This window comes from Acanthopagrus latus, chromosome 19 (genome assembly GCF_904848185.1).
Source record: "Acanthopagrus latus isolate v.2019 chromosome 19, fAcaLat1.1, whole genome shotgun sequence".
NCBI lineage: Eukaryota > Metazoa > Chordata > Actinopteri > Spariformes > Sparidae > Acanthopagrus > Acanthopagrus latus.
In genome coordinates this window covers 15,174,760-15,194,992 of record NC_051057.1, presented here as the reverse complement: position 1 = coordinate 15,194,992, position 20,233 = coordinate 15,174,760, and the positions used below count along the sequence as shown (strand labels likewise).

Here is a 20,233-nt window from a genome sequence, read left to right as displayed (position 1 = left end):
TGAAATCCACTCGTCCCAGTTCTTTCTCCGGCACCATCGTGGAAAGAAAGCTTCGCACATCAATCCTACATTAAAGCACTTTCTTATTCTGTACTTTAGAAATGTGTTATGTATATAAAAAAAAAACAAGGAATGCTCATATCCATCATATACAGTAGTATCATGTAATGCATCTTTATTAATCTTTGAGAATGTACCATCTGGCTTAGATAGAGAAGACACTCCAGTTAAAGCGTTAAAGAGAAGTGCCTCTCGTGCTCTTTAAAAAGGAGGAACTGCAAAATGAACTCTTCTTCTCGCTTTATAACTGATGTAAGTAACACGTTTATTCGTGACATGGAGACAAAAAACAGTGTACAAAAATTGTCCTTCTCGTGTGAAATTCTGCACAAACGTCAGTCTACACAGTCAAGTTCAGACACTGTACGAGCAGGAAGAAGGAAAACATATTTGACAGGAGGGGGATTTATATTATTAGATTTCCTTCTATCAGTGGTTCCGAATCTTTTTTTAGTTTCATGTGTCTCACCAAGTTCCACTGTAAGAGGTAATTTCAGATTTCAGAGGAATCAACTTCTCTTTTCCAGTTAACTGAACATACATATACACGTTTTATCTGTTTCAAACAAGAGTTAAACTGACTTGAAGTGTTCTGATTTTAAATGATGAGTAAACGTTAACATTTTTAGAGGCTCTGTGTTCGGTTAAAATTTGATCGATTTTACAAGCGACCCCACTGACAGACAAGTTGGTATTAGCCTACTATTTAATGCATGTTGACACGTTCTACAAGTTTCCTTTAAAGTGCCTCCTGAAATGCAGCAGAGTGAGGGAAAATCAAAACAAATTGTCAAATTATGACATATAAATCAGATAACGTGCTACAAGAAAAGCTACAAAGAAAAAAAGACTTATACCAGTGGACACAACAACAGGATGAGATCACACAGGGAAATAGTCTTAGACCTTGGATTTATTAAGTTAAATGTACAAAAGATCAACGACTCGATACATTTCATGTTTCAAGGCTTTGTCATTAAGACAAAACAGACTCTGTCCCAATCGAAAGCCTCCCAGCCTTTTCATGCTGCCTGCCAGCTCTCAAAGAGACAATCATACATACTGCTGTCTAAAATCACAGTACAGTCTACTGTATAACGTAGCTATTTCATCAAATAGATTTGTATATAATGAAAAAGAAATTTCATACAAAAAGTGCAGAACAATATGTATTTACAGCTTAATCTTTTATTGTTTTTTTTTTTTCCATATAAAAGAACTTCAGCAAATCCTGTTGTGTGCTCTCTACTGAACGGCTGCTCACCTTTGTTAAGAAGCTTTTTTTTCCCGCTTTGGCAGTGAACATTTTGTGTTTACAAGCAGATTCAGATAAGGCACTGACAAGGGTCAAAAAAAGAAGATTTGATCATTCCTTAAGTGCCCACTGCATCACCGCTAGCCACCACACCTCAACGTCAATCTCCCCGGTTTAGGTTTCGTCTCATCGCTTTAGAGAACTCAGCGTCCAGCTCCGTCTTTTTCCAACTTGACCCCCCCCCCCTTTTTTTTGGCGACTTGTAATATTTTCTCTCATGACATTCGCAGTCAAGCGGTCATTAAATGGGAATTCCAGTTATTGTAAACCTGTGCCTCTATATTCACAAGAGTTGGTGTGTAAATGATTCATACTAAACACAAGTTTTGGAGTCGGTGCAGTAGATCGTCTCAGCTGCGTTGTGATCCTTTGGGGCAGCTCAGACCGTCAAAGTTGCGTCCACTACACGTGCTTGTTATGCCACTGTAATGCTGAGGGTATCTGAAAGCATTACGAAACAAAATTCCGATGAGGCAGACCTGTTTTTTAAATAATAAGACTGGTTTTGTTGCCAGAAACCTCAAACAAACTCCATATAATGGACGTAACTTGAAGGTCGCAGTCACCCTGAGGGGTTACACTGCAGCTGAGGTGATCTACCGGACTGAATCTAACTTTTAGCCAGGTATGAATCATTCACACACCAAAACATGTAGACACAGGAGCCCAGGTTTAAAAATAAATACCAGAATCTCCCTTTAAATGACCCATTCCTATAGTTGTGTGGGAAGCAAAGTAAAGGCAAGAGGGGACTAGATTCATACAACAAAAGATGAGACTTCAACCCAATTTCATAATGCTTTCCATAATAAAACAATGAAACATCGATGCATCTGATTTTGGTCTGTGCCGTCTACCGCGCACGAAGCTGCCGTAACATAGAAAAAAAGGCTATAAGGGCTCTGAGGTGACACAAACAATCCAACACGACTAATACTGCACATTAACTTCAGCCTTACGTCGTTGAAAGGTTCAACTTTGTCTTTGGCCACCTGTTTTTTCTTTTTTTTTTCTTTTTTTCTGTGGACCCCAAGGCTCGCTGCATGAGACGCTGGAATGGATGTCACAGACTCCAACAGTAGTGTTGGTATTGCTTTTAACGACATTGCACACCAATGCAAAAGAGTTTGGTTCTTTTTTTTTTTTCCTTTACATCGGAAAACAAACAAAACACAATTCTCCGTATGAAATTATATAAAAAAGATGCTTCGAATAGAAAAATATCTCCTCAGTTGATAACCTGCGCGCTGGAAAAAAACGCTTCGATGCATGATATCAAAAGTGCAACGTTGACAATCCTTCTAAATGGGCTTCTGAGTGCTGTGAAAGTAGGGTGATGCAAATCCTACAAGATGTTTTTTTTTCCTTTTAAAAAAGACATTCTTACTTACAAATTCTTATTGTAAGGCGTTGATGAAAATATGTTTACATTTTTCTAGGTGACAGTAGAAAAACTCATTTGCTAGGATGATTTTGCACGTTGTATAAAAATATTTCGACCATCTTAAATTTCCCCCTCATGGCTAAACTTACGCCGATGAGTGACTTACAGTACTGCCAACATTTGGTCAACGTCACCAGTCGGTCATGATTGCGTAGCGCCCGGACACACCGAGACACTGTTCTGCGGCAGTAAAATGACAGAAAGACCCAGGAAGCACTGTGACTCGGGTCACTTGTCCTGCTCTTGTTAGAAGGACAGCAGTCTGTAGCTTGTGAGACCGCTAAGTGCTTTCTCGTCAGTTCCATCCCGGGGGAACAACACTGCGACGCCTCGCAGGACTCTGGAGGACTGACGCCATCAGCCTGGCCTCTCCATGAGAAATCCCAGTTGAGCTAGCTGTTGGGATATGCAGGGGTCCTGACAAGGCAGAGACTGGTGATAGATGACAGGGCAGGAAGTTGGAGTGATGCTGGGCCCTGGGGACGGGGCGGGCTGGAGAGGAGGGGGGGCGCCGGGGCCCGCGGAAGGCCTCGCAGGCAGGGGAAGGGAGATGGGGTCCGCCGGCCTCAGAAGCTGCCCTGGACGAACGGGTGGCTGAGAAGACCGTCCGCGGTGGGCCGCCACTTCTCCTCCACGAACACCTGCCGCAGGAAGTCCCTGCACGCGTCGGACACACCGTCGGGGAGCATGGGCTTCGTAGGCTGGGTGGCAATTTTAAAAATGGCTGCCATGGCCTCGTACTCGGCCCACGGAGGTTTCTGGGTCAGCATTTCCACGACGGTGCAGGCGACACTCCTGAGGACCATCAAGAACCAGGAGATTAATGGGTTGATATGTTTATATGTATTTATGTTTATACCATCAGTGATGGGATGAGATTAATTACATTTACTCAAGTACTGTCTTTTTTTGTAAATGTATTATGTTGTCAGACTGCCACAGTGCCTCAGATGTAGGTTCCTCATTTTTTTTATACAACAGCAGCAGTGGTCTGTTATAATCATGGTGGAACAGTTAGTGGCAGGGAGTCAAACACTGCTCTAAGCCTGAAATAAAGATTACTTTTCCACCGTTCCCAAGGTCAGGTAAGAAGTGAAATGCTCTTTTTCATGTTCTCTGACACGGTCCAATCTCACCGAGCTTCCAGTGAACGTTTGTCTGAGCGCCGTGTCAAAGAACTTGAGCATGTAAGTAATTTGGGAATTCTTCAGGTTTTCAGATGAACTGAAGGATTTCATGCTCCTTAGTGGGTTTAAACAAATCTGCCGTGTCTTAGGCCAAAATAAATCCCTAAAAAATGATTAAATTGGGTCTTTTTCTTCTTCTTTTTCATGAAGGGTGACAGTTTCTTTCTTTGGGACTGCGGCAGAAAGTAATATTTACTGCAGGGCTATTGCTGTGGATTGCATTATATATTACAGGTGTGCATGCTCCCCAGCCTTTCCATTACATGTCAGTATTTCTGCTTTGTAATCCAAACTGAAAATACAATTCATGTCCTGGAGGCTGGCATGTATGTGACAGCTTCACCTGGTTTTATTTCGTAGTAACACCGTCAACGTTTTGAGCTAAACATTGCTGCTGTCGTGGTGACAGTTAACAGTGTGTTGCTCTACCGCCCAGTTATTCAGCTGCCTTTATTGCCTTCACTGTAAAAGTGCCTGTAATATTTTTGTCTATGTGCTGCATCGGTCTATTATCCCCTTTGGGCCTCATTACAGTTCCACCTGATGTTATTCTTCTTACCACACATCAGCTTTGCGGCCGTATCCCTCCCCGTTGATGACCTCCGGGCTCATCCAGTAGGGGGTGCCAGTGACGGACTTGATTCCAGTACCAGACATGCAGATGGTCTGGATACGTTTGCTGGCTCCAAAGTCTCCCAGCTTCACGTTCCCTGATGAGTCTCGCAGGATGTTCGCACCTGGTGGAACGAAAACAAAAAACAACAACAAAAAAAAAATGAGCTCAGAGTTATTCAAGAGTCTCCCGAGGACTCGTCGACATCCTTGAGGGGATATACTTTGATAGTGAGGCGGCGCGGTTAATGCGCTCGGCTGTTGCGACGAGCGCGCGCCAGAACTTAAACTGACCGAACAACCTGAGGAGGGGGCAGGGAAAACTTTTCCGGTGAGACGATGGAACACTGGCAGACACATTTAGAGAAATGTCAAAATACACCATTTACTCTACAAACCATTAAATGAAACACTGAATCAACCATCTCCTCCACGTGGATCAAACACACTTATTTCCTTCTCCTCCACCTCCTTTGGTAATTTTCCGACTTGTAGCTGTGTCTATCCCATTTCCTCCCGGCGCTCCTCTTGTTTGATCAGTGACTAATGTACACCACTCACCACTCACCCTCCACACCCACTGGAGGATGGAGGCCTTCCAGAGAGGAGACTAAAAACTGCGACCTTTAGTCTCAACTTCTCACTTCTTTAATTGGTTTCCACTGCCCTTATGTGTGTGTTGTGAGACCTCTCCAATAAATCAGCTCCATGTATTTGACTCCTTCAAATTCACAGAAACTTTTACAAGCTGTGATGCCGAGCTCCATCCAAAAACCACGCATGCCAACAGCTCTTTTCTCTACATATAGAGGAGCTCTTGTGTGGTGGGATGAGCACACACACACACACACACCATATATTACACACAAAGAGCATTTTCTAAGTGGAAAATCCCACCCACACACACACACTCTCCTGTGAGACCTACTATCTTTTTTCCCCCAGCAGACGGTACATTTTCCTCTTCTTGGCCGCCACTGGACGGAGCAGTGACTCCCGAAGCTGCGGGCAGCCGAACTAAAAGCCCTTTCCATCCGGTGTTGAACATTTTTAGCCTGGCCGATTTCACCAAGCGTGGAGCCTAATATATCTCACAGGGGGAGTTCAAAATAGCGATTTTTTCTTCCAGGCTCCTTCTGTAGACGGGTGAATAACCAAATGAGGAAATGTCAACTAGAATAAAATGAATGGATCTGTCATGTCGGTCTGCAACAGTTGCTGCACGATGGACCGCGAAGATTGTGAGTGTTCGCTGGACGTGAATCCAATTAAAAATCCCGTCCTGACCTTTGGCAGCTCGCCGTTTCTCTTACCTTTGATGTCTCTGTGTACAATCATGTTGCTGTGCAGGTAGGAAACTCCTTGGAGGATCTGCCTGGTGTATCTCCGCGTCACCTTCTCCGTCAGGGCGCCGTAAGCTTTCAGCTGGTCCTTTATTGAGCCCTGGGGAGATGGAAATGAGAAGGTAAGTGAGAGACGTAGAGGAACATGTGGAGAAATGTATTCATGATCTTCATATTGGCTGCAGCGTGAACCAATATTATTACCACAGCTGTAGTATATGAAATGACACAAAGGTGCAATTTGAATTGTACAAAAAAATATGAACAGAATGTGAGGAAACAGCAGTTTTGATGTGATGATGTCTACATATTGTGTATTAGAGTGATATCTACTGAAGTTAGCATGCTAACCATATAATTCCAGCCCCTCCAAAGCTCCAGTGCTAGCTGCGTAACCACCATGGCTAACTGAGCTAGCTAGCTAACAGCAGCTCCGGTACATTGTGACGCTGCCTCATTTAACACTCACCGAGGCCAATAACTGAAACATCGTAGAGCCGGTCGTGCGTATTAGCTAGCTAACTGACCAACTCTTTTCAGATATAGGTGCAGCAGTCAAAGATTTGTGATTTTCCCCTTATTTAGTACTTTGTCTGTCCTGAGGTGACAGCCATGTTTGTGTTGGTGACATATACTGAGCGAGATGATACGGTTCAATGTGGCGTTTTACAAAAAACTCAAAAGTTTATTATTTAACAAACTGCAACTTTCCTGCCTTGAAAATTATATTTAGTCAAACATCATAAATGTCACTCATGGCACAGTTCAAATGGTCTCCTTTGCCTCTGACTAATACATCGATTGCAATTTCTTTCTGACGGAAGGTCCCACCAGCCACATCAGACGTGGCGGGGGATTCACCTCGCTGAGGTTTCTGATCAGCTACTGTGAAACTCAGTGCGGTGGCTAGCGGTTAGCTGTCACTCAAAGCCCTTTATAATGCATGACCTAAAGCCTCAATATAATCCAAACGAGGGACTTATGATATATAGCATAATACCCACTGTACAGTTGTTGTGAAAGGGAGACCAAACCGGTTTATTGGACCAGGCTGTGAACATTTTTATTTCTGCTGCTAAGTTGAGCATTTTAATATAGAGTCAATTGGCAGCGACTCGCTTTCAGAGCCTCTAGTGGTTATTTGAGGAACTGCAGTTTTTGGCATTTAGCATTTTGGATTGACTTCATTCCTAAACGCCATGGGTTGTCTCCTGAAAAAGTAGATCTGGTTTGGAAGGATGTGTGGAGTATACATAAAATAGTTTGGTGTCTGATTTAACAAGGATTTGTGAATAAATCATTGAAAGAAATAAATTGAGGAAAAGGAAAAGAAAGCAGGAAAATGTGGCTGCATTCTTGCTACATTTCCAGCTGAAAAAATGATTTATTTTCACAGTATCAATATACATGCAATGTGTTAAAAGAAACTTGCTGGATTTTGAGTCCAAACACCTTCAATGTCCTGCGTTTCCTTTCATTTCCTGTTTTCAGTTCCTCAAGAGGAAAAACCACAGGAGTATAGACCTGATCCAAAAACACCTGTGAAGCAGATTTGGGCTCGACCAGTTAAAACAAACTCTCCCTCTTCGCTTCCAGCTGTCAACAAGACACCTCAACAGCTCTCCGGCTCTCAGAGGGACACTTGCCTCCCCCCCGCCCTCCTCACCGTGGGTGACTTTAAGTGTTATCGGTCAGCCGCAGCGGTGCCGAGCAGTCACACACACACACACAAACTTGGCTTCTTGTCACCTCCTCCCTCGCCTCTGCCAAGGAACTCCAGCGAAACATAAACATTTCCAAGTTCCAGACAATATGTGACTAAGACGCTCAATGCCACTCAGGGGAAAAAAAAAAAAAAAAAACGGCCCAGGAAATATTAAAAACAGGCGCGGGGACAGGGTCCACAGGCGACAGCAGCTCATTAAGACGCTCATTTAGTGAGAAAATGATCTCATAAACTGAGCAGTTCTGCTGACATCAACCACTGAGGACACGTTTTGTTGACAGCTGGTGACATTTCAAAATTGGTTTCCAGCAGATGTGGCCGGTATGGGTTTGATTTGATGTTAAAACGTCTGCGTACCTATCGCTACAGCCAGAACGACTCGGAATATGACATTCAGACATTCATTACTGTGTCTCAGTCAGACTTTAAGGGGTTGTGGCGTCTCTGATGTGCTACTTGTGACTTATTAAAGGCACAACGACCTGGGAGTGCGACTCAACAATGCTATGTGTCTCCAAGATCGCCGTCGCCAAGAAACATCCTGAACACCACGACACATTGAGAAAATATTTAGTCTGCATGTTTTTATTTGGAAAAGTCCTGTATGTCCTGAGGTTAAAATTCCCTGCAGAATACGCACCCCGGGCATGAACTCCACAAAAATGGTGAGTTTCTTCTGTTCGAGGTCCCGCAGGCAACCGTAGTACTGAACAATCCTCTCGTGACGCAGATTCTTCAGCAGCTGAATCTCACACTCCAAAGCGTTCACCTCCTATAGAAAAAAAGAAAAGCACGTTCAAATACAAAGCGCCTGCAATCTTGAATCATAAAATCCTAAAATACACGCAGCCAGTGACTTATTTTGTTTCTCCCTCACCTTGCTGGTTTCCTGACAGTCTGGGTCAAAGGGCACCTGCTTGGCGGCCAGCTCGCGGCCTGTGTCGGCGTCATAACAGAGGTAGACCTCCCCGAACGCCCCGCGCCCCAGGAGCTTTCCCTGTCGCCAGTTGACTGGCGCCCGCGGCGCTGCAGAATCACAACACCAGATGATGAAAACCCGCCAGTAATTCATTCTGTTACTAAGCCCCCAGAGTCAGACACATCCACTGTGATATACTGATTGGCGCACTAGCACTAACACTGAAGCGTGCATCCAAATCCACCACACAACTCGACTGCAACTCACACACTAACTTCATCGAGACCAGACGTCAAAACCCACCACAGGGTTATTTTTTTTTAATGGCTCCCACCGCAGACCCTCAGACGGGGGAAACCCGCTGATATCTGAGTCAAACCGCATTCGGCCGTCGACAGAAAGTCATCGAAACCTAGTGAGAGCATCTCAGCAACTCTCATCTTCACAGACCCAGACTCCGAGACTTTGTTTTTAGTATTAACAAGCTTCTTTGTGGCCGAGTTAGACAGCGTGGTCGTGTGTGGGGGAGGAGGAGGACACCAGAGGCTGACATGTCGACCACAGACTGCTGAGCTAAGAATTCGCCTCATGACAAAGACGATTTCTGGGCAACGTGTACCATCAACTGAATGAGGACAGATGTGAGCCTCTGACATGGGTGATGGAGGGGAATTACAGTATCACTGTACAGTCAATCTATTGCCTCTTACAAACACGTAGCCATAGAGTGTTTACTAGAAAATATCCTTATATCCTAAATGCAGAACACATTTAAAATTCTTGTTATTCTTCTGTGTTTGACTGCTTGAAAAATCGAGACACACTGTTAACATATTCATCCCATTGCTTTCTATGTGTCATTTTTATTTTGTGATGCACGAAGTATACCTATTGACAATGGCTGGGGGTCAATTAAAGGTCCTGTATTATAGAAAGTGAGATTTTTGCATCTTTTCATTATAAAGCAGGTCGGTGTACGTGTTATATAAATACTGTAAAGTGCCACAATGATCAATCTATGAGGAAATGTACGCAGCCCGCGTTCAGGAACTGTGCCTTTAAACAAGCTGTCCTGGCTTCCGTATGTTTGTGATGAATAGAGGTCCTGCAGTAACAGATGGTAGGAGAAAAATAATGTGCTTTTTTGAAAATTAAAAAGGTGAACTATGTAGTTTTGGGGAAGAAATTCTAATCAGAAGTCAAAGATCTTCATTGACTGATTTTTTTTTTGTGCCCTACTTCTCCGCATGTTGCTTTCTTTTCAAAGCGATCCCATAACTGAATCTAAAAACAAACCATCTCTCCAAGAACTTAACAAAATACATTTTCATTATCTAATGAAAGTATAAGCAAAAAGTCACGTTTCACGTCAAAAACAGATATATACGGTGAATACTTTCTGTGCATACGCCTGTGTGTTCTGCGGTTCAAAGCACTGAGATTTGGAAACCAGACATCTCGACAAACAGAAGAAAAACAAATCTGAACTTTAATTAATTAATTTCTGGGTTATCAGTGAGGCTTTATTTCTCTCATTATCCACAGGAAACAGACCCATACAACACCAATCAACAACAAAAGCCAAGAATTCTGTTTAGTTAAGACTGTTTATATGTTTGGGGTGAAGTACTCCTTTGGCACTTCTCAGTCCCAACATTTTGAGAAGTTTTAAGATTTAAGGACTCTACTTACACTTGGCTGTACCGCGCTGGCAGCTCTTGTCAGCGGTGCGGCCCAGCGAGCGCAGGTCGCTGTACTGCAGCGTGCTGTCTCCATTATAACTGCGCGTGCGACTGGAGGGAACCAGCTGAAACAGGTTCTCCTGCGGCATGAAGCTGCGCGGAAGTGTCCTGCGACCTGAAAACACACATTTTGGGGGAAAAAAAACATAAATAGGGCACATTAAAAGACACTAGATCATTTGTTTATGCTGCAAATGATTTTTCACACAGTTACTTTACAGGTGTTGTGCAAAAAGTGAGCCCTCGGCCAAGACTTTAGGGCCAGCCGGAGCAGAGTGCCTCTCGCCACTCCGTCCCGCTTCCCCTCAGACAGGAAGCAGGGCGCTGTGTTTTTATACAAGTTCGGGTTCACCGCAGGGAAACGTAAATCATTGCTAGCCAAGGTTAGCCTCTGAGTAAGCAATTACTAGCAGCTGCCTGGAAGAGCAAGCCAGCACTTCATGTACCAAATCCAACCGGAGAGCGAAAAAAATGCAGAAGGCCGTCGACAATATTTAGAAATAAATCTATTTGTCTGGAAATGAGGCAGAAATGTGAAGAGGAGGCGATGCATGGTGTTGGTGTGTCAATGTGTCTATTGTCTCGCACACATAGCAAACATTTAATCCATGCAATAATAGTGGGTGTTGTTAGTGCTTTAGAAAAGCCAGTTTTTCTTACGGTCTCCGTAGTCCTTGCTGCGATTGGGCAACTGGAACTGGCGAGGGAAAGTCCCTCCTTTCCCGTGGCGACCTGAGGAGAGAGCAGTGAGGCAGAGCTGTCAGTTAGGAAGTCAGTGAAGCCTCAACAACCATCACAACTGACCTCTTCTTTTACACTAACAGTTTTATATTTTGGTGTTCACAAGTGCACGGATCTGGTCAGAAACACATATTAGAGCCTAATAAACATGACAGCACTTTAAAGGACAGATATGTAGTTCTGGAAAAGGAATTCAGACTAAGAATTTGACTATTTACAACACAAACTTTTTCCATAACTGACTAAACAAGTGGTTCTCAGAGGAAAATAAGGTCCCCAGAAGAATGTTTGAAGCTAGAGAGGTGGCAGGGTCCGCCACATATAAACAAAGTAAAACGGTATGAACTTGTGTTTTCATTTAAGGTAAGTTTGTTTATTCAGTCATGAGAATGAAGAGACTTTGTTTATTCAGTTTGTTCAGGCATAGAAACAATCAGTCAATGACGATCTCACTCGTCTTCCCTGAAACTACACAGTGCCCCTTTAACATTTCAACAGATCACATCTGACAGACACCACACTGCTGTTGCCTGTATCAGTGTGTCAAATCAAAGCTTTTTTTTTCTTTTCTTTTTGCTTCACGCCGAACAGAGCCGCAATGTCGCCTCGCTGCAGCCAAGAGAGAGACTGAAAACAGCTCATGTGCGCTAGCTTAGCCTTAGCGCTGAACCCAACGGAGCAGTAACTAAAGGCAGGTGGGGAGCAGTGCTGACGCAGGCGAGCGCTGACACTCTCTCTCTTTCACACACACACACACACACACACACACACACACACACACACACACACACGCTCGCACTGAAGGGAGAGCAGCGGAGCCACTTGCAATTGAAAGCAGCTGTTCTGTCAGATGACTGCCTCCCCTCGCGCTGTTTTTGTGGCCGTATCCCATGGAGACGGGAGTTATTTTTTGTGTTTGGCAGCGCGGGATGGAGAGGAAAAATCTACTCACAGGGAATGGTAAACAAATACTGTAGCCCTCAGCAGGAAGGGCCACACAGCCTCACATCTGGAAGGGAGGGGAGGGGGGAGCATGCACGTGCATGCAATGCGTGCCCAAGTCTTCCAAGTGCTGCTGCAGCTATATGAAGCTCCCACTCTCCCGGTCTGTGTACACAGCACTCCCCCACCCCCCTTTTTTCTTAATTTACAGCACAGGGGGTGGTGGTGCTGGAGAAAGAAAAAAATGACCAGATTGGGAGAGCTGCCGCGGCTCTGCTGTTCATGAGGATTAGTGAGGCGTTATCTGTCATCCTGCTCCTATTTGATCTGAGTTCTGAAGGAAGAGGGGACAGACAGGGAGCCGAGGGACGAGGACCAGACGAGGGGGGAGGGAGGCCGTCGAGGGGCAAGGGGACATTGAGGGGAAGTGATCATGAAAAGACAGGAAGGCAGCGATGTCTAGCAAAAAAAAAAAGAAAAAAAAAAAGGCAGACGAGGAGAAGAGGCGATGGACGGAGGAGAGCTTGTGGAAGATAAAGCAGTAAGAGTTACGACACTATCACGCTCTTCATCTCCTCCTGAGACACAAGAAATACAACCGAGATATTAAACATCTTCCCAATAAGCCGTTCCTCATTTTAAGTATTTACTCCACATAAAACCATCAAATAACATCAGCCCCCTCCTCATTAGTAGTCTCAAGTGGGTGTTTTCAAGGGGGGAGAAATTTTAGGTAATCAGGAGCTGCATGAACGGAGCTTCAGCTCTTTTTGTTCTTGCGTGCCACAGAAACCAAAAAAAAAAAAAAACTTTCTAATAACGAGCACCCCTCCTTATCTTTCTGTAGCGTTTGAGCTGAGAGCAAAGAAGCCATTTTCTCCTCTCCTTACCTTTGTATTCATAGTTGAGGTTCAGGTAATTATTGTCACGGTTGTTCTGTGAGAAAGGAGGACTGAAATGACAAGAGAACAGGAGGGGGGAACAGTTGAAAAAAGGTTTTGCTATTTCAGTCAGTAATTTCCCCTTATCTTCAAACAGAGTCTGCTCTGCTCTACAGCTGCTGGTCTGAAACAGCCCCCGACTGTAATGCGGCGCAAAATGCCTCAAAATGACTTCTGCGCTCGAACTACTTTGAGCCACAATTGATTTTAAACAACAATGCGCTGAATTAGAAAAGAGATAAGCACGCATGTTCTCTGCGTTAACAATAAGAAAGCGAGAGGGGAAGTTTGTGCTGAGCTTTTTATCGTTAAAAGTGTCGATCTACACCCCCCTACCCTCCCCTGGCCCGTCGTTAACCAGCCCTGACGACCCTGCAGAGAGTGACGTCTCTGCTGACCGCAGGGCGGCGCGGGGCCACGAGACCCCTGGATAAGGGGCACGCATGCCCGCTCGCAGGGAAAAGTTCCATGCACTCGTTTCCTGCCATTGTTCTGCAGCCTGGAACCCAGATAAGCCTCGTGCAGGTAGAGCTGTTTCCGTCCTACGCTCGCTTGCTCGCTCTCCCTCTTGCTCACTTTTCTTTCCCCTTTGATTCACAGTCAGCCTTCTCTCTCTCTCTCTCTCCTCCACTTCACTCTCAGTCTTTCAGCACTTTTCATTTTCTGGCTCAGATTTTCCTCTCATCCAGCACGTTCTTGCTTTACACTTTTCTACGTCTCACCCACTCGGGCTCTCTTGTTGCTCTCCCTCTCTGTCATGATAACGCAGGAATGCAGGCGTCCAGATAAGAGTTTTTGTCGCCATGGCAACAGCAAAGTGACCCGGTTCCTCTTAGTTTTTCCCTCCACGGAGGCGCTCTCTCCGGCAGGGTCAGGGAGCTCTGCTGGGCCTCCACACTGTTTTACAAACTTAACTCCGTGTTAACATTTCAAACCACCTCCCTCTGTTAGTAACGCTGGTCTGCAACATCATGAACATAAATCCACACAGATGAGGGGCCACAGGTCACACGCTGCATCATGACTCACCTGTCCAGTGCTTGATCTATTGATTGACAGCTGCTCGACAGTGAGTTGTCTGCGCTCCCGAAGGGATCCAGCATCTGACAGGTATAATAACACAGGGGAATGGAGGGTCAGAGGGCAAGCAATCATGTGGGAGAGACTATAAAGCGGTGGAGGTGGAGTGTCACTGCAGAGCAGCATAAGAATGTGGCGGGGGCATGAGGAATCGACAGAAGTTGACGTTATTGAAGGTTATAAAGTCGTTACTGTGTATTAACCAGGACTTATAAAGTTATAGCATGAACATATAGTCATCTGCTGTGGTTAGCTTATCGTGTTTCTACTCAGTAGAAAGCATTGATAATATCAAAGTTTGACATAGATTAACAATAAACCACACTTTCCATGGAGGACCGAAACACAAACTAAATCAAAAGTAAATAAATGCTTCAATAAACCAAAAATTTGACCTCATGATACACCTTGAGGGACAGTCTCCTCATCTGCATAATGATGCGAAATACATAAATAAATGTAAAAAGAGAAAAAGAAAAGGGTATGAATACTTGGATAAACAAATATGTAAATGCTTTTAAAAATGAACAAACTAAAATGGAAGGAAACTAACTTTGGGGAATCTAAACAAATGTAAAATAAATACAGAATTAAATTCAGATATAAATATCAATTTCTGTGATTCTATACATTAAAATGCCAACATTAATTATCAATATAGTTTTTTGGTGCATTATGCATTTAAATCTATGTATGAGTCATTTATTTTATTTCTTTACTTGTGTGATTTAGGCAGTTTAAGTCCTCCATATCTCTGGTTTATCACACCGCACTGTTTAATCCAGAACCAAGAACTATTTAATCATCTTCATCTTCTCCGTCTGGATATGCACTTACATTCTGGTCGTGGGTCTCGGGGATGAACTCCCCCTCACTGTGGATGCTGGTGTAGGAGCCCTGGCGAGCGATCTGCTGCTGCTCCTCGGGGACGCTGCCAGGAGGCGGGGACGTCCGACCGGTGTGCAGGGAACCTGTGCACAGATCAAGACGGGTGGAGAGAGGAGGAAGAAAAGGACGGATAGAAGAATTAGGAGCAAAGAATGAGGAGAAATGTAAAAATCAGATAATAAAGAGGAGAAATTAAGCGGTGACAAGGAGAAGGAAAGTCAGGAGGGATGATGAAGAGATGAGAGCGAGGGGGCAGAGGGGAGAAAACGGCGTCATGGTGTTATTCATGGGTACAAGTTCAACGGTGCCACGACTACGAGAAATGATTTACTAAACCACATTGCCGCCACCTCTAACCTCAATTACTGTGACAAACGCTCCCCTGGATGAGCTGCAGCGGAGACTGAGCGCTCGTCCTTGACACAGTGAGAAGACCTACTGGAACTGTCGCCGGCTGAGCTGACAGGAATACTGAAAGAGCTGCCGAGCGGCGCCGAGATGTTTAAGGAACGGTCAAAATAAACCGACTGAAAAACTGAAATCACAACTCCCCTTTTCTCCACAGTTTAGTTTCTTTCTGCCTCTTTGCCTCGGTCTCCATCCTCTCCTCTCGCTATACGTCATCGAGGTATCCGGGCTCTCATCACATCTTCACTCAACCATCCACTGTGACCGCTCTCCTGTCACCTCTCATCTGCCACCACTCCCTCCACTCCCATCCCTCAGCCGCTCTGACTCGTGGCCAACGGGGGGAATCTAGAGAGCGCGGGTAATTCTATACACTTTATATGACTCGGGATGGTGACAGCGCTGATGTTATTGGTGCTACGTGAGAAAGATTGGCGCTGACAACGATCATAAAAGATTTTTTTCCCCTCCCAAGCTCCTCTGCTGCAAAAAACGCAAATGCGACGCAGAAGTGCGTGCTGGTCCGTTTGTGCGTTGAGATACGACTCTGACACTGACCTTTCTGGATAGACCTGATAGAAGGGGAGTGAAAAGGATTCAGACACGGGAGACGTGGGAGGGGGGGAGAAGTATTTCACAGAGCAAAATAAACCTTCACGCTGTGTTAGCAAACAAGCCAGGAGGGACAACAGAGCCGGAGTATTGCACCATGCTATCTAGAGTGTGACGTGACAAGAAGAAGACCTTTGTCTGTGTTAAAGGAATAGTTTGACTGTTTTGGCTCCTTGAGTTGGATGAGAAGATAGATCTGACTCTAACACGTGTTAAATGGAAGAAGGACTTTCCCAAATAAATATGTGGTGACTTTGGACATGACTCAACAAAAACTGACACAAACTGGATCAGCTGCATACACCCCGTTATGGAATGAATGACTATACCTCTGTCGAATGTTTAACATTTATTTGCAAGAGCATTTTCTGATAACAGAGGCTTATTGTTTTGGTTGTATGGTTTTATTTCCGTACGTATATATAGGATATTTTGATACTTATCTCATGCCATTTCCAATGTCTATTTAGAATGAAAGATTCTTGGCTCTTTGTACTTGCACTATTATGCAATTAAGTCATTATATCAGTGGCATAAAACGGTCCTAAAATGATAATAATGAGGTTCATCATTATGATTTGCACTTCCTCAGACCTGACATCAGCTGTCACGCTCACCTCCGATTTGCATTTTTCCCCTCTGACAAAGCACGTCCCTCATCACGCCATTAACATTCCTATGACTATGGCATCACTGAGTTGTAAATTGACACTGACAAGCCACCCCTGAGGCCCCTTAGCAGGTGGACCAGAAATCTCTGGCAGCGGCAGGATTTGGCTGCTCACTCTGAGAAATTAGGTCTTAACAGTTCCCGATAGAGCCGTGATGCCATTTCTCGCCGGTCCGATCCGCCGGTGACTTTGCATTTTCTGTGTGACTTCCTACGTTGCGGCTCACCTGTCGAATGTTTGCGCACCCTCTCCGAGCCCTTGAGCAGGGAGCCCTTCAGGTCTCCCAGTGACCGCGATGACCTCATCTCGCTCTGTTTGTCCCTGCTGTTCACTTGTAGGTACTACAAAAGAGAAAAAAAAAGGACAGGAAGCAAGACGTGAGGTGTGTGGATGAGGAGTGCAAGATCAGAGAAGGAAGTGAGGACTGCATTACATCATTGACAGTTACATCATCATATCGGGGGGGCAGTTCCTCCAAGATCAGCTAACAGTAGTTCTCGTCCAAAGGTCATGTGGTTTTAAAAAGAAAGAATGACTTCACTTAGATAAATTCCCAATTAGTGTCAGCAAGTGACAAACCCACAGCTGTTCACAACATGGTTGCCATGGCTACTATCAAGACATTGAGATATCTCTGCACAACATCATTGTGAAGAAATGCTGCTCTGAATGCATTAAAATCAGAGAAGCTTTTAGGCCTTAAAGGTGCAATATTAAAGAATTTTAGTTGACAATATTAAAGCTCAAACCCGTCACAGTCAAAAGCTATTTTACAGGCTTTGTAAATACCCACAGTCCCCCACAGCTCCGAGCCTGGTCCGTCCCTGCACAGCTAGAAGCAGTTAGCGGCAGCTCTTGTGATACGCTGTCCCCTGTTTTTGTTTGGAGTATGAATTCAACAGGTGGCCAATTCGTTCATATTGCACCTTTAAGTCACTCCAGTGATATGCCTTGTGTCTTCTAGACCTCGTTCTGAACTCACATGGTTGTTCTTAGGGGTCTTGAGCAGTATCCTGAGCAGCCCGTTGGTGCCCGTGCTGCAGCCCAACGTCAGCACCGCCTGATCCAGGTCCTCCTGGGTCTTCAGGGGCAGCAGCAACTGAAAGGACAAGAAAACATGCAGCACATGACCTTTCATTCACCATTGTTCCATAATGGTCGCATGTAAAAGCCTCAGTAGACGCGTGACGTACTGTAGATGTTCGCATGTTAATAAAGTCTTGATATCTGCATTGCATTTTCAAAGGGGACTTTAAAAAAAGAATACGAAAATACTGCGGAAACTGGATGAAGTTGCTTTATGGTGACATTCTCAATCTGATACATAACAGCAGCCAAGGTTTTTTAAAGGGGAATTCTAATTTTGTCACTGACAGGCTGAAGTTGTTTTTCTAAGTGTCTAGCAACCTTACAAAAACATTTCCTACAGAGATAGACCTTTTTGTCAAATAATAAAATCCTTATAGTAACCACGCACACAAGTCTTGTTTAAGGAGAACTCTCGCTCCGAAGTCTTATGTGATGAGTTTTTTTTTTTTTACAGTTTTTTCCTCATCTCGATTCAGAATCAATATTATAGTCTTTGCATATACATTCCTGCTGGCAGTTCTTGTAGGTAAACTCCAAACTCCTCTCTCTGACTGCGACTCACGTTTCCACCATTGTCTTCCTGTAACTCAGAGACTTTGGAGCGGAACTTCCCTCGAGTTCCCCTGCATTTTCTTGTTCCAAAAAGGGTCTTATTATATAACAAAAACGTCTTTCTTTTAGTATATTTAGTGGATGTAACTTTGACAGTCGCCACTGTAATCCCAAAGGATTACATTGCAGCCATTGCAACTGCAACCTGCTGGACCAATTCCAAACCTTTTGCTAAGCATGAATCACTTACACACTGACAAATGAAGGTATAGAGCCCAGATTTTAAAAACAGTGTCAGAATTTTCCCTTTGTACCTCTTTCTCCATGAAGAACATGTCCATCTGCTGGCCAAAGGCCTCTGTCACTTTCTGCAGCAGCTCTTTGATCTTCAGCGGCCTCTGGAACGGGATGATCCTGGGAAGCAGAGAGCGACAGCAGGGTCAGAGGTCTGAGATAGGTTCTAGTGTTGTGTCTAGCCTCACGGGCCCAGCCGCTGAATATATACCTGCTCATAGTTCACAAGTTCGCACCAGGATTTTAAAGACAATACGACACAGAAAAGAAAAAGATGAAAGGGTGTACAGAAGGAGAAATTTAGCTTTAGTTGCAAAGGAGTCAGGTCTTTCCTATTCTTTGCAGCCTTACTAGTTTTCATACGTATGTGTGGACTGGATGACCATTTTCTACGCCATTTTATGACCATGTAAGATGAAAACGAGGCAGGTCAGCGGGGTCAAGGAGAGGAGAGAGCTGATGCTAAAGGGGCATTAATCAATGCAATGAAAACAGACAGTGCCAGATGAACAGCCCACCCCCACCCCACCCCGATGTATATGAATGTTTTATCTGCTGTATGCCTACGTGTATGACCGAGCGTGCACGCTCTATCTGTCTGCCCGAGTCGGAGCTTATCAGCCGGTGTTTGCAGTCAGTGTATATATGGATGCGTGCATGTTTGTAAAACCCTACATGCATGAGTGTGCTTCCCAATCAGTGTGTGCATCGGCCACTGTTTCAACACCACTGGGCCTCTCCACTAAGCCAGCACAAAGGCAGATGGGAAACTTCCTGAGAGGAAAAGGGGGGGGGGGGATCTGGAGCAGCAAAAGCAGCAGGATGTTTCCCTCTTCTTTTAAAGAGTGACAGAGTGAAAGATACAGCGTTGCGGAGATATTTACAGACTGCGAGAAGGAAAATAGAGGAGACAGTCTGACAAAATAAAAGCAGGAGAAAGACGTTCTCTCTGGTATTTCTTCTCCTCTCACTGCCCTCAGCCTCTGCTTTTGAAGAATCCGCAGCTCACTATCTCTTTATAGTATCCTGATAAAAGGACTTGTTTTCATCCCATCATTTCCTCATCAGAGGCCAAAGCTCTGCCTATCTTAATGACTGCTCATTGGTTCCCTCATTTGCGGAGAGGATTCTGGGAATAGGGAGGCTTGCAGATCAGAGGCGAGCAGCAGCACAGCTAAACGCTCCCCATCTCTGTTTATACTCGTCGATGATGTGTCTGATAAAGAGCTGGAGGGATGTGGAGGAGGGGGAGGAGGGGGAGTCGGGGGCTATGAGGATGCTGCTCCGAAAGATATGGCTTTCCTTCCTCTGTGCGAGCATGTGGACACACAGATTTGCTGAATGCTTTCACACATCCCAGCACACTCTCTCTTTCTCTTTCCCTTTCTCTCACGGACACAATCGCAATCACATACACACAGAGAGGAAAAAAATAAAAAATTAAGGTCTGGCTCTGTTCCTTCACTCTCTGGCAGGAGACCCTGAGGCAGAGCCAGGGGGAAGAGAGACACAGCTCCTATTTCCTGCCCCAAAACCTTCAGTGCTTGCCAATGAAAAGAGAGACTGTCCAATTAGATTCCATTGTGGACAGACAACACGGTTATCCTGACTCAGGGACTCCTTAGACCACAAGTGCTGTGGACGCTGCTCAGATGTAACATGTAATT

General features: G+C 44.7%; 1 protein-coding gene across 1 annotated transcript in view; it reads right to left on the bottom strand.

Moving 5' to 3' along the window:
* Window positions 1-955: 955 nt before the first annotated feature.
* Window positions 956-20,233, bottom strand: part of map3k22 (mitogen-activated protein kinase kinase kinase 22) — a 41,250-nt gene continuing 21,972 nt past the window's right edge. Inside the window, exons 6-18 of the mRNA XM_037079062.1 lie at window positions 18,587-18,686; window positions 17,614-17,730; window positions 16,858-16,972; window positions 14,890-15,023; window positions 14,002-14,075; window positions 12,922-12,983; window positions 11,009-11,080; window positions 10,299-10,463; window positions 8,565-8,713; window positions 8,328-8,459; window positions 5,932-6,061; window positions 4,566-4,743; window positions 956-3,614 (exon numbers count right to left, since the gene is read on the bottom strand). Of these exons, the coding sequence (XP_036934957.1) occupies window positions 3,386-3,614; window positions 4,566-4,743; window positions 5,932-6,061; window positions 8,328-8,459; window positions 8,565-8,713; window positions 10,299-10,463; window positions 11,009-11,080; window positions 12,922-12,983; window positions 14,002-14,075; window positions 14,890-15,023; window positions 16,858-16,972; window positions 17,614-17,730; window positions 18,587-18,686 (1,657 nt within the window). The 3' untranslated portion in view covers window positions 956-3,385. The remainder of the gene's footprint in view (window positions 3,615-4,565; window positions 4,744-5,931; window positions 6,062-8,327; window positions 8,460-8,564; window positions 8,714-10,298; window positions 10,464-11,008; window positions 11,081-12,921; window positions 12,984-14,001; window positions 14,076-14,889; window positions 15,024-16,857; window positions 16,973-17,613; window positions 17,731-18,586; window positions 18,687-20,233) is intronic.